The sequence below is a fragment of the Hydra vulgaris genome, chromosome 08 (assembly GCF_038396675.1).
Source record: "Hydra vulgaris chromosome 08, alternate assembly HydraT2T_AEP".
NCBI classification, from domain to species: Eukaryota; Metazoa; Cnidaria; class Hydrozoa; order Anthoathecata; family Hydridae; genus Hydra; species Hydra vulgaris.
Genome location: NC_088927.1, coordinates 27,717,351 through 27,732,931, shown reverse-complemented (window position 1 = coordinate 27,732,931; position 15,581 = coordinate 27,717,351). Strand labels below are relative to the sequence as shown.

The window sequence follows — 15,581 nt, the reverse complement described above, 5'->3', positions numbered from 1 at the left end:
GACGCATAGTCAACCCAGTTGGCCACTACAGTCGATGAGGCTACTTTATTGTGGTTACAACCCCCTCTTTCTAAGAGAGCGCTCTACCACTCTACCGCATAAGGATGCTTTGCAAAAGATTGCGATAATTGGAGTCTAGGAACAAAAAGTCCTAAAGTCTTCCAGTTTGCTTTTTAGAGTTTGGTCTATGTATGGAAGCCAAATTTATTTTATCATTTTATCGATGATTTTACTTAGTCAAAATTTTGTCAGCACATTACCATATTTTAGTCAATTGAATATTTGTATGTTGTTTTGTTTTATATTTTTGATAATATTTCTAGTTTTTTGAAATACAGACAATTGTTTCGTACTTTTTTGATTAATTATTTGAGAATCGCAAGCGTTCAAAATACCGAATGGTCAATTAAAAAAAAAATTGTCTGTTTTGCCTATTTGACCAAATTTTAAATGAGTATAGAAGAACCAAACCATTTTCTGCAACCGTCGTCGTACGCGAAATAATCGCGCAGCAATTCGGACTGCGAACTTTTTTAAAATATTAAAAAAACCTGATATGAAGCTAATTTAAACATGTTATAAAACCAACAAAGTTTAAATGGCAGATTCCGGCTTGCTACAAAATTCGTTAAAAAAATATGTTCACGAGGGTGCAGTGAAAGCGTGGTTTCAATAGATGATTTTTTTTTTTTTCAATTTACAAATTTGTGATCCTACTTATATCATTAAAATTTTTTAGAAACATCTAAAATTTTAAAAAGATAAAAAAAAAATAGGTTTTAAAATAGATAAAAAAATTCAGACAAAAAAATAGGTTTTATTAACTTAAAATTTTTTAGAAATATAAATAAATAGGTTTTAGTTTTAGCTTGTAAATGCCTAAATTAAATAGAGATAATAAATTTTGCAAATAATTTGAGTATATCAACGTTTTCCATTTTTATTTGACCGTTCGTTTTACATTTTCATTATATTGAAGTAAAATACTTTTGCTTTTCATTAAACACTATAAATTGGCTAACAATCTATTAATAAAAATAACTATACGGTTATAATTTTTATATGTATTGTTTAACTTACATTTACAAGACATAAAAATATTAGTTTTCTAATTCAAGAAAATATAATGCATTGAAAATGGGAATTTTAAACCAAAAATTATTATTTTATTTTTAGCTTTTATATGAAAAGTTTTGTACTTATAAAAAGTTGCTCTTGTGTAACCTAAATCAGCAAAAATATAACAAAAAAAAGTTATTTAAAAAAAACTTTTTAAATAATTTTTAAAAAGTTATTTAAAAGCTAAATGGAAAAAGTTAACTGAGTACTTTTTCAGTTCATTTGTTTATTTGAGTGCATAAAGTTAAACATGTTAAATGGGTGTAAAAATTAGTTAAAACTGATAAGTTTTTAGTGATTTAATTTAATCACATAAAAAAGTAAATGTCGTTTTTAAAAACCTTATAATGCCTTGTTTGGACTTGACAAAGTGTTCATTAAATCTTACATAAGTTTGAAACAACATTTAGTCAACAATTTGAAAAACTCTCAAGTTGGTTTTATGTATTTAAAGAAGAAAAATAACCAAACAAATTAAAATAATAATTTTTATTTTAAATGATATTTGATTATTAATCAATCAAAATGATAAATCAAATTTGAATAGCAACCTGTAAAAATATTAAATTATATAACTTTTTTTTTTCAATAATTTTTTTATCTTAATATCAGATTCTTATTGATTGATTTAAAATTTGCTTAGTGTAATTTTTTTTAACAGGTAAATCTTAATTACATAATTATGGATGCTTTACAACAAGGTGCCTCAATTGTTAAGGATATGGTTTATACATGTGGCGAGTGTCATTCTGAAAATACTATAAAAGCACGTGATCCAATTCGATGTCGTGAGTGTGGGTATCGTATAATGTACAAGAAAAGAACGAGAGGAATGATGGTATTTGATGCCCGATAACTTTTGTTGAAAAGGAAAATCTTTAAAGAAAATTTGAGTTTTGTTTATCAGATAAAACTCTTCTAAATGATCTGTGCAATGGCTTTCAAATTTGATAATAAATATAGTATTGTTATTTTTAATATACTAATATTTATTTCTGAGGCTATTATGTTTGTTTTGGTTTTTTTGTTATACAGAAGATTGTTATTATTTTTGTTTTTAAAATGCTAAAAATATTTATTTAAGATTATCTTATTATGTCTGTTAAAAAAAGTTATAAAAAATAATTTTTATAAAGTATTTTTCATTTAAAAGCATAAAAAAGTATTATATATATATATATATATATATATATATATATATATATATATATATATATATACATATATATATATGTATATTTAAATATATATATATATATATATACATATATATATATATATATACATATATATATATATATATACATATATATATATATATATATATATATATATTTAAATATATATATATATATAAATATATATGTATGTATATATATATATATATATATATATATATATATATATATATATATATATATATATATATATATATATATATATATATATATATATATATATATATATATTAGTAGTAGAAAATCACTTAACAAAATTTTTTTCCATTTAACACTGTGTTTCATCAACAAAGATTCATCAGAAATCTGATGAATCTTTGATGATGAAACACAGTGTTAAATGGAAAAATTTTTTGTTAAGTGATTTTCTACTACTAATATAATTGCTCTGTTCTTTTATGAACATTGAGCACTCTATTGTGTAGAATACTTTTTAAAGTTGTTTAAATATATATATATATATATATATATATATATATATATATATATATATATATATATATATATATATATATTTATATATATATATATATATATATATATATATTTATATATATATATATATATATATATATATATATATATATATATATATATCTGTGTGTGTGTGTGTGTGTGTGTGTGTGTGTGTGTGTTTGTGTGTGTGTGTGTGTGTGTGTGTGTGTGTGTGTGTGTGTGTGTAATTGAATTTAAAAATTATAATTAATTTGTTATGAAGTATTTATCTAGATAATAATTACTTATTTTATATACTTCCAGTACTGAATCATGAGAATAAAGTTAAAATTTACAGATTTATCTTCCAATGTTGATCAAAGGAAAGTATGTTATTTAGTTGATAAAGAAAAGTGCCAAAAGGTTGCAGATTTATGTTACTTGATTCAAAAGAGATTTTTTAACTTTGGAGAAAATGTTTCTTTATATCATGATGGGTTTTATTTTCCACCTCAAGAAAGTATAGAAGTTGTGCAAGAAAATGATGTCTTAGATGTAAAGTAAGTTTTCTGAGCAGATTTGAACTAATTTGTCTTTGTTAACATAAAACATACCTAAAGATTAATGATAGAATTTTTGATCAGTTATCTAATGCAATGACTAAAGCTAGGCTAAAGCAATCATTTAATTAAAACTCTTGCCTCATAAAGTCCAATAATACACAGTAAGTCATTTTTTTGTAAAAAATAAATAATTTTCTCATAAATATATCTTAACAAAAGTGTAATTAAAGCAGTACTCCTTTACATTTACTATAATAAGTTTTTGTAATGCGTTAAATCACTTCACTGACTTAAAAAACAAGTTAATAATGCACAATTGAACTTCAATTTTTTGTGCATTACTTGTTATGTTTTAAAAAAAACTTAAACAAAAAGTGAAAAAAAGTGGCTTATGATTTTTAAGTTATGATTATCAACAAAGAATAATTTTTTAAATATGATATTATTTGAAGTATGAATATTATGTTTATGATATGAATCTTATAGACATAGTAGGATATTATAGTTATGATATGAATATAATAGACATAGTAGTCAGCAATAACTGATACACAAAAGGATCCAGGTATATTAGATGATATTAATTATCAGTAAAAATAAATCTACCATTTTATAGTACTATTTACCATTTATAGTACTTCTGATAGATCCTTATTTTTACCTCATACAGTTTTCTTGACTTAAGTTGAAAAATTTAATTCAAAATTTATGATTGTTTCGTTTGTTTTAATTGTTTGTTTTTAAATTTTTATTTTATTTAATTTTTGAAAATCTGTTTAATATAGCAATAAAAGTATATTAAAAAAACGATTGTAAATTTTTTTAGTAATAAAGTAATAACTTTAAATAATAATTTTTAAGGGACAATTAAAGCAACACTAGAGATGTCTCAATAAAAATACTCATCTTGGGCAGATATTAACTGCATCCTGTTCAAACTCCTCAGCAATGGGGTTCTTGGTTAAATAAAGGTCATCTAATAGGTTGTCGTAGATATAAACCTGTTTTGCATTATTTTCTGCCTAGAATGATGAATGCTGGATCTTCTTGACTCTAATCATAGAATTTTGCTTGTGCCTCCTTGATAGTAGCTATGCAACTTTGTTATGTCCTAATGAGCGTACAGCTCTAAAACTCAGTTTAAAGGTTCTGGTAGTAAGGTTCCCTAAACTCTGTGGTAGCTCTCAGAGAGGCTGATTCCATTAACAGTTCTGTTGCGCATGGATGATGTTCCCGGGAAGCACATGCGGTTGCATGCCTTGTTTGTCCACGCTTAACCTAATTTTTTTAAACAACTTGACCACATTTCTATATAGTAAGCGTTTCAAGAATTTGCAGCAGAATAAAGCTATAACTAGAGAAAATAAAACAGCAATACTTAAAGACAGGAAAAGAAGACTATACAAAGTAGAGTAAGTAAGCTAAAAAAAATTAAATATTAAATAAAAATCTTTCCAAAATAATAATATACCTAAATATTTTATAATAATACTGTCTTTGTTTTCTTATTTTTAGGGCGTTTGTTATCTTCCAAAGTTGATACAAGTCAAGGAAAAATGCGGATGAGTTTATAATGAAAATAAAAACATTTTTTAATATACAGTTTTTTCGCGACTTTTTTCAGTAAGTATATTTAGGAAATACTCTATTATTTGCGCTAGAAACATTGAAAATTTTTAAATTTGTTTTTGAAATGTTTTTGCTAAACATTACTGTTTTTATCAATGCACAGGAAAGAGAGAAACTGATTGCTATTTATTTGTAAATATATATACAACTTTTGTATTCTTCTTTTTAGAATAGTTGTTGTTTTTAATACCAAATATATATATTTATATATAATATATTTTTTTTACAAGTTTTATATGTAAAAAAATAAAAAGTCATTAGTATTTATACTTAAATATAAATATTTGGTTATTTTCACTATCCCCATTGAAATAGTCTGCATTTTTGTTGGATTATCCAAATTGTGCATTTAAATTTGATAGTTTATTTCCTGATGAACTATTGTTATTGATAATGCTCTAAAAGCTTGTGGGTTAGTGCATTGTTAATTTACTAAATTTTTAACAAAATATTTAGCAGCCAATTTTAACTTTTTTTTATGTTTTTATAAACATTTTTTATAAAATATCCATCGTTATTTTCATTATCACTAGTAATTTGTATTAACATTGGAAATTGGGCAATATAAAAGAAACACTTTTAGACATGCATCAAATGCGGTAAATACATTTATAAAAGAAACCATGTTATTCTTTTATTTAATTTATTTTGTCATTACAAAATTTATTAATCAAATAATATGTTATACAAATCAATAGCAGTTTATTTTCCTATTTTCCTATTATTGAGAAAAAACAGAAAATATATCAAAAACAAATATAAAAGCGAAAAGAATTCAAAACGAACAAAGGTAAGAAAAGAAAATTAACAAAGTTTCTCATAGTTCTAGCGTACATAGCAAATAGTTTCTGAATAATATTAACTGATAAAAATTGTGAATAAGTTGCATATCAAAACTTTCAATTGTTGTTAAATTGAAAGTTTTGATATGCAACTTTAAATAAAAATTATTTTAAATAAAATATAATATATATATATATATATATATATATATATATATATATATATATATATATATATATATATATATATATTTTTTTTTTATCAACTTGTATCATATTCGGTATTAAAAACAACAACCATTCTAAAAAGAAGAATACAAAAGTTGTATAAATATTTAAATATATATATAAAAAAAAATTAATTTCATTTTTTTAATAATTAAATTTTCTAATTTTTACAATTTTGTTTGCTTTTTTTAGGATTAAAATTACTTCAAATGTGGACAAACAAGATGTGTGATTGCATGCGCTTCCCGGGAGGGCTTGGAAGCCCTACGTTATGAGTTTAGATTAATTAATGGGACTGAGACAACTGCATAGTTTATTGCTTGTAATCCTATAATTTCTTCTTGTTGGTTTCAAGTCAAGCCTCTATTCCATGGTTTATATGGTTAAATATATAGCAAGGTTATAGAGAAGACCAGCATGCCTAACTTTTTCAAAAGCTTTAGATATGTTAAAAGCAATAAAGTATCTGGAAAAGTTTCTGAGACAATCAAATCATTTCTTTCTAACCACTTTAATAAAGTCATCCTTGAAGGCCAACGCTTTTCTTCATTTAAAGTAACTGGGGTACCTTAAGGTTCTATCTGTGGTATTGTTTTGTTTCTTTTGTGCATTAATGATGTTCCTGACAATCTTACATTTAAAGTGGCTCTATTTGCTGTTAACTCAACTTTATACTCCTGTCTTGACAAAAAATCTTTTTTTTTTAATTGCTTAGAACAGTGAATCATGAATCTGATCTCTTTTCTATAACAGATTAGGGCTTGCAGTGGCTTGTGAATATGTGATAATCACAGTTATTTACTATGTGATAATCGCAGTTATTTACTATAAACAACTATCACAATACTGTCGACATTCGTATATTTATAAATGGCAACCTTTTACTGAATTATATATATACAATAGATTGCTAAATTAGCAACTGCTAAGATTACTTCTCTTTATTGTGCTCTCCATTTTTTTACTTATAATTCCATTCTCTACCTCCACAAATCCCTATTAGGATTGATTCTTCTAATGGTGCTCTTTCTCTTCTAGACATGGTCTAAAACGCAATTTAAATGTAGTTGGACCTACTTTATTTGCCAAGCTCTCTGCTGTTGTCGTAAAAATCTTTTTCTTTTTTCTACCAATACTATCATGGTTGCTGATCAAAGGAGCAATTATCTCTAGTTTCAACAACTAAAATTAATTCTCGCTTGACTTGTCATTCAACAAAATCTCACTCTTTTACTGTATCTGTCCCTGTATGCTTTTAAAACTTTTATTTGCCTTGTTTTTTTTCCCTGCACTTCAACCCTTTAAAATATTCTCTCATCTTCATGTTTGCATGACTCATACAGCCTACAACTTTTCAAGTCTTACGTCCACTATTTCCTTGTTCTTTAAACCTATTCTTTTTTTTCCTAGTAACTCGCAACTTAATAGTGGTTGCTTGCAGCCTTGTTAGAAGGGAATCAGATTAAAAAAAAAATTGCACACTAAAACACAACTTCATTATTCTTATTCTGATCAGTTTTCGGGTTCCAGGTATATTTTTTAAGTTATTAAAGTGCCATGGAAGCGCTTCAATTTTATTAGAATTGAACCAATCGCTAATAACATGCGCTTTATGACACGGCGCAATATCTTGCTGGAAAATAAATCCATCTTGCAACTGCCATAAATCAATGCTAGGAATAAGCGAGTTTTCCAAAATTTCGATGTACCTTTCTTTGTTGAGTCTACCATCCAATAAATGAAAAATGCCAACTCCACAGGCACTCATACAGGCCCAAATGCCTATTGAACCACTACCTTGTTTTGTTCGTTTCAAAATGCATGATTCATCGAACTGTTTGCTTGGAAGTCTACGTTACATTACGTGACCTTTTCTGTTGTCTACATCAACGTTCATTTCATCACTAAAGACCACATGGCTCCACCAATTTTTATGTAGTTTGCACCACTCTTTCCTGTCAAATTTTTGTTTTTTATTTAGGCATGGTTTTTTTGCAGCAGCACGCCATAAATAATTTAAATTGTGGAGGACCCTTCGCACAGTTCTAGGGCTTGCTTTCAGACCATTTGACAGTGTCCATTTCGTAGACAAGTCTGTAGATGATGCTTGTCTGTTTTCTTTCATTAATCTCACTAACGAGCGAACATCACGGTGATGTTCATTCCTATGACGATCATTAATTGACCCGGTCTCTTTGTATCGTTGAATTATGTTAATAATGCAAGAGTGAGACCTTCCTAGCTTTTCTGCTATTTGCCTGATGCTATAGCCTTCTTCTTTTAATACAAGAGCGGCGTATCTGTCTTTTTCTTCGATCTTTGCATGCATTTTTGCAATATTTTTATATCCTTATTGCAATTCAAAAAATAAATGTTTATTTGATATCGAAACTCAGGTTTTGAAATTTTATTTTATAGCCAACATAATAAGCAATTTAATAAGACAGTTTAAAAAATAATAGATTATTATTTTTAATAAGTGCAAATTAAAGATTTGGTCGTTAAATTTTGTCCAATTTATTTAAAGAAGATTTATAAGTACTCATCAGTTTTTTAATAAGTTAAACGCTAATTAATTAGAATTAGATTAAAAAAATTATACCACTTTAATCCGTATGATTTATATAACAAGGTATTAAAAAAAAAATTTATTATGTCAATTAGAATCTTCTTAATTTTAATTTGAAGATTAAGAAACCAATTAAAAAATGAGTGGTCTTTAATTTTTGGCCACCGCTGTATAAATAATAAATAATATATAAATAATAAATAATATATAGTAATAAATAAAAGTTTGTAATAATAATTAAATTTGTAATAATTTGTAAAATAAAAAACTTGTTTTTAAGTTAGCACTATAAAGTTAAATTAACAAGCTAGACAAACAGTAAATAAATGCGTAAAAAGTTTTTAATATTGCGTTAAAAAACAAACAAAAATGTCTTGCGCAACAATTTTTTTTAAAGTAGGAGTTTTTTTTAATGATCAACTTTAACATACAAGAATGTAAATGTGTTTGGCAAATATGGCAAGTAGTAAACGACTGGGGTTGAAATTTGACCTGGGCTGGGTTTGATAAAATATAGCCAGGTTCGGGGCCAGGTTTTGACTGGGGCTGCATAATTATTTATAAATCCTAAATTTTTTTTTTTAATTTAAAATTTATGTTACATTGTATATATATATATATATATATATCAGGGATGCGGAGTCCCAAAAGTACTCCGGCTTTATATCTCTACTTTTTCCGAGTCTGTAGTGTCCAGGAGCTCTAAACATGTTTGTTGACTTATTATCTGCTATAATAAAAAAAATTCATGAGATTTAATGACTTATTGTTTTTAAGCCCGGAGTTCTTGCCGCCATTATACCTAAGGACTCCGGGCTTAAAAAACTATTGTTCCTCTAACCCTAAAAGTCTTAATTTTTTTTGCTGTTAGTAGTCCATAAACTTATTTATATTTTTAGAGCTCCTGGATACCAAAAACTAGGATAAAGTAATCTTTTTGTGACTTTCAAATCCGGAGTATTTTTTGGGACTCTGCATCCCTGATATATATGCATGTATATTTATACATAAACATCTTTATGATCAACATGATGATGATAATGATGATGATGATGTTGATAATAATGATGATGATGATGATGATAATGATGATGATGATGATGATGATCATCATTATCATTATCATCAGGCTTTAGTCTTCCCCTTTTATGCTGTTTCTCTAATATAAACAATCTCAAGCATCTTTTTTTCTTAACAAAAGCTCGTTCATAAAATATACAGGGTGCAGAAAAAGTTCCCGTACAAAAATATAAACAGCAAAAACAGCAAAAGTTCCTGTACAAGATGAGAAACAAATTACACTTTAATTTAAAACAAAATAATAATAAAAAATACTAAAAGAATATGAAGGAATACAAAAGAATACTAAAAACACACTATATATTGAAAGGAAACACCATACAGATAATTTTTTTAAATTATACTTACTGGAACTTTTTCCGCACCCTGTAAAACCCACTCTCTCTAAGTTTTCTTACTTCTACCACTACCATTTTCTCCTGAAGCTGCTACCTCTCTTTATGCAGATACATAAATAAAACTAACTGTAGCATTTTTCTATTCATTCACAAGTCTTTACACATAAGTTTTCTGATTAGCTACTACTGTCTGCAATAAATAGACAAAATATAGGCAGCTTGCTGCAGTTTAGAACTCAAATATATCTAAAAGCAAAATGTCCATTCACCTAAAAAGTCCAATTTCAGCTATTTTGACATGCTTGTAAATTTTTTTAATGCAATGTTTTGACCTAAGATTAACAGCATATAAGACCATAAGACCCAACTATCTGAAAATGCCAACATTATAAACTTGTCAAATTCACACCAAAAATGCCAGCATTTTTAAATAACCCTATTTTTGAATTATCAATGGTTGAATGTGTTACTAAAAACGAGTGCCTCTTTAATCTGCCTAATGGCCTATGTGAATGGTGCAACTAATTATAAGTCATTTCTTAATAAAAAGAAAGATATGGTTGGTTGCCCTCTTCTTGATCTGGTCTTAATAGTAGATAGGGGCACAAATAAATGGGGCATTAACTTTTTAGAGAACTTCATTATGGTTCAAATGAAGGTTGTTAAATTAATTTAGATATTTAGATACTCAATATCTAAATATCTAAAATAATTTTAAATTGAAAGCATTATTTCTTTAAATTCTATTTTTTTATAGGTGATCAGTAGTTTGTATGTGGTTTGGTCAGTAGTCAAACAACCCCTTCCTAAGGGGGGGGGTGTGATAACTGACCAGACCACATTGTTAAAATGAAAATATGTTATCCATTTATTTCAACTTATGGAATAGTAAACTAGGGTTAGAGTAAATGAAAAAAAAAATGAATGGTTCAGCAAATTTGTTTCTTTTGCATTTATTGAAAGCTAAAACAAAAAATCTTTAAAAATGTGAGGCACTGTTTTGTAGAGAATTTTGTGCTCTATCTAAAGGTGTAAAAATTACTTTTAAAAAAATTTAATTTTGCCTTAGCAAACCTCAAAATTCTCACCCTCATAAGAAAAAAAGTTTTTTTTTCTAAAAAATCAACTTCAAAACTCCCAAAACTAAAATTAAATTTTACTAAACAAAAAAAGCTGTTTTGTAGAAAATTTTATGACACTCAAGATTCTCTTTTCAAAATTGAATTTGCTAGTTCCGGAAAAAGATTATGAGCAAAAAACCAATATAAATGTTTTTCGGGGGAAGAGTAAACATTCTAATTGCTCACACTTATGCATTAAGATGAGTGCTGTTAAACTAATTAATAGTTATTAATTATTTAAAATGTAAATAAATATGGCAGCCTTTGCTATTTATCTAAAATTTTTTAAACAAAATGATTCATACTTACATTTGTAAAATGTAAACAAGTTACAATGAAGAGCAATTGCAACAGAACAAATAAAAAGAGGTGAAATATCACTCAATAAAGCTTCAGAGGCATGCAATATACCAAAGGCAACTCTTCACAAGCGTGTGCACAACAAGGTCCTATCATATGGTAGAAGTACAACTACCCTGCTAAGTACAGCAATTGAATTTGTTCTTGTTTCAGTGCTTATCAGTTTAGCCAATTGGGGTTTTGGCAGAACCTTTGCAGATGTCATTGCAATAGTTGGATGATATTTAGTATCTACAAATCAAATTCATGTTTTCTCCAAGTGGTATACCAGGACGAGAATGGTATCAAGGTTTCACGAAACAATGGAGTCATAAATTAAGCATCAGAGTAGCAGGCAATATTTCCTCTCTCAGAGCTTTCTCTTGTATCGAAGACAAAATAAGAAGTTATTTCAATACATTTAATCATCTTCATCCTAGCCTATATCATCTAACATCAGTCAGCATCAAACTCCAACGATTCACCAACTTCAAAATTTAACAACAACATCAGTGACCCCTGCTTAATCGTATCAAATGTTGCAACACTTTACAGAAAGACTCAAATGCAATTTGAAAAATGAGAGTTGAAGGCCAGTGTCTAAGTATATCTAAGGTGCTCGAGAAACTAAAGCAAGACAATGAGGCCAAAAAGTCAAAGCAATTGAAGAAACACAAAATTCACTTCAGTGAAGCTTTAGATGAAACTCAGCAAGTGCAATGTTCAAAAAAACCAAGACAAGACAAAGATATCAAGAGGTGCAAAAAGTGTCGCAGAGTTTAGGAAGAAGCATTTCCAACTCGAAACAAAATGTGGTATCAATGTGAAGCTTTTGGTTGCAAGTCTTAGGTTTGTCGACCGTGTTTACCCAAAAAATACAAATTGGTGAAGAGTTTTTTGCATGAAAAAATGCTGCAAACCTGCTTTTGCCGATGAAGTATCTCTTTTTTTTAATTAATAGTTTTTTTTCATATACTTGATTAAAATAGTTTTTTGTAAACTTAACTTCTAATAAGATTAGTTCTCATTTTATTTTTAATTAATTTTGCTTGATTTTCTTAATATCCTTATTTAGTTTTAATTTTCTTAATATCTTAAAAAATTGTTATTAAAAATTAACTAGTTTACTTTTCCCCAATTATACGGGGAAAAGTAAACGTTTTTTTTTCTTTATAAAAATCAATTTTTTCAAAGGTTTTTAAAATATTTTTTCTTAATTTTTATATATTTATATAAAGTAAAAAATTCTCTTTAAATCAAAAAAAATGAATAACTATTTTTTTTCTTTAAAAAAATATTTGAATTTTAAGCTAAACCATTTACTCTTACCCAAGTTTACTCTAGTAATATGTAACTCATAGCAGTGAGTAACATAATGAAATTGGTCCATATTTTTTTAAAAGTTAAGGTAAAGTAGTTTAAGTTAAAATGTTTACTTTGATTAAATCTTTACTGTAAAAAAAATCATTTAAAAAATAAACTATTAATAATAAACTAGCTGTCATGACCCATACGATACGGGTCATGGTAAGTCTGTTCCGACTATTTATAAATTACTATTATACCCAGCTATTTCTAAACTTGCTCCTAATATATTTTTCATACTTTAATTTATTTTAGTAAACAACAAAAAATAAATCAATTTAAAGTTCTGGAAGTAGGTTCAAATGCGAAATTTTTTGAGAACTATAGATCTATTGGTTGTTAAATTATAATTAATTTAAAAGAAAATAGTCTTATTTAAATAAAATATTTCGAATACCTATATATTTGATTTAAAAAATTGATGAGCAAAGTTTTTTTAAATATCATAACTGTAATGGTCATTAAAATGTCTTGGTTCGCTGAAAAGTTTGCAGTTCGCATTTTACTGACTACTTAAAGTTCTAATACTTTAAATAATAATTTAATAAATTATTAAACCTGTTGTTTGTTCAATCAATACTTAATGCAAATGGAAACCGCCTTGATCGTACAAAAAGTGGTAAAAGTATAAATGGTTTCCATTCACATATAAAAAGATTATGGAAATATAAAAAACAAAGCAAAAGTAGCCAATATATCCATTCAAAACAATAATTCCAAAGATAAAAAATATAGAAATTTATTTGAGAAACAAACAAAAAGTTTTTCTTTAGATAAAATAAAAATATAAACTTTAAAAAAAAAGATACAAAAAAGTTTTATATTCAACATGAAAAAGTATCAAAAATACTTATAAAAACAATTTAAATTAAAGCATTTTTTCATTATTATGAATCTTTTAATAAATGGTATGAAGATTATCAAACTTCGTTTTAGCTTTTTGAATAAAATCAATGAGAACATTTCTTAAATTCTGCTTTGTAGGAACTTTCAAAATCGGTCAGAGGAGAAGGAATTCGACCTAAAAATGATTAAAACAAAATTATTATTGAATACACTTAATACACATTAGTTTGTTATGTACTCTATTTATTTGAATACTCAAAAATTTTCAAGATTTATTGTTGCAAGTTTGGATTAACAACTCTTTTTAAAAAAGTGAGGCTAAAAATAAATGATCACAATACGATAAACCTTTGTTTTTATTTGAAAACTGAATCCTTAGGTTTTAGTGAATGATTATATGTAGTCAGTTTTAGTAATAAAACTACCCAATAATCATTTTAATCTTAAGACCCCAACATAAAAGTAAATCAAGTCATCTATCAACACAAAACAACACAACAATAACATCACAAAATTAACAAATAACAACATATTACAGTAAACTCTTAATTATTTAATCCTTAATGAGGACCAAGAATATAGCTTGTTAGAGAATGCTTAAGTTATTGGCAGTATAATCCAAAAATAAAGGCTCAAATGAAATTTTCAAATTAGTTTAAGTTAAGGGTTATAGAGTTATTCAGATTTTATTGTCCATATTTTAACTACTAACAACACACACAAAGAAACACTTACAAAATATAAACCCATATAGCCTTATATGAGACATAATAAAAACACACATTACCACATCATATGACACAAAAATACTTGTCAAAAACTATAAATTAAGAACATTTACAAATATAACATTTGTGAAGTTTTTATTCAATGACAATGACCTTTATGCATGTGTATATGCAAATGTTATGCAGGTGTTATGCAAATGAGTTGTTATGCATGGGTTATGATTTATATCATATATCATATATTTTCTTCAAGTAAAGAAACTTGGAAATGTTGAAACTTCTTGAACTGTGTTAATTTTTTTTATATAATTAATATTCTAAAGAAAAAAGGTCAATATATAAAACATTAAAATATTACTATGGAGAAAACATTCTCTATACAAAAAATCCCAAAAATTTAACGAAAGTTACTAAAATATATGTAACACTTTGTACACTTACCTTTTTAAAAAAACAAACAATAACTTTAAGTTAAACATATTTAATGAAGGAAATAAAAACTCTTAAATGTATAAATGGGGAAGAGCTATTAGTAAAAAGGAATCCAGTTTTTTAACAAAATTTATTTATCATAAAAAGCATAAATTGTTAACAAAAAAGACTATATAAAAACTATACATCTTTTCAACATTTCTTTTAAACACATTCTTTTAACACATTTTATGACTACACTAACTACAAACAGATTTAATTTATGTGTTTCATCATGATAGGCACAGACAAAAATCTTGCTCTCTCAACAAAGCGAAGTCACATTATAACAAAGTTCATCACTTGGCTAGCAAGGTCAACACTTTTGCTGTAAACTAAGTCAAGTCACAACAATTTGAAGCCATGCAAAAAACATAATAACCACTTACAAACTATAAACACATAACATTATAACACATCACAAACATAGTAACACTTCATATATAAAAGATATTTACACACTTACAAAATATAAACCCATATAACCTTAATACATTTAAACACATAATGAATAATGCATAAATAAAATTAAATATAAGTTTAGAAAAATATATAAATTAGAAACATTTATAAAATACAACCTTATTTTTGTAATATTTGTTTAATGACATACCTTGTAATAAATGTTTAACAACTTTAAAAAATCAAACGATCAAATGATCTGGTTTTTACTTTATGAAGAGTTAACATTAACTTTATAAAGAGTTAGAGGTTTTGACCTTTAAAAAGA

The 15,581-nt window shown here is 26.2% G+C and overlaps 1 protein-coding gene across 2 annotated transcripts in view; it reads left to right on the top strand.

The window, feature by feature from the left end:
• The first annotated feature begins 3,072 nt into the window (after positions 1-3,072).
• LOC100206631 (coilin) overlaps positions 3,073-15,581 on the top strand; it is a 67,338-nt gene continuing 54,829 nt past the window's right edge. For both annotated transcript variants that reach the window (XM_065803356.1, XM_065803355.1), the window contains exon 1: positions 3,073-3,352. In XM_065803356.1, coding sequence (XP_065659428.1) covers positions 3,126-3,352 — 227 coding nt within the window. In that variant the 5' untranslated portion in view covers positions 3,073-3,125. The remainder of the gene's footprint in view (positions 3,353-15,581) is intronic.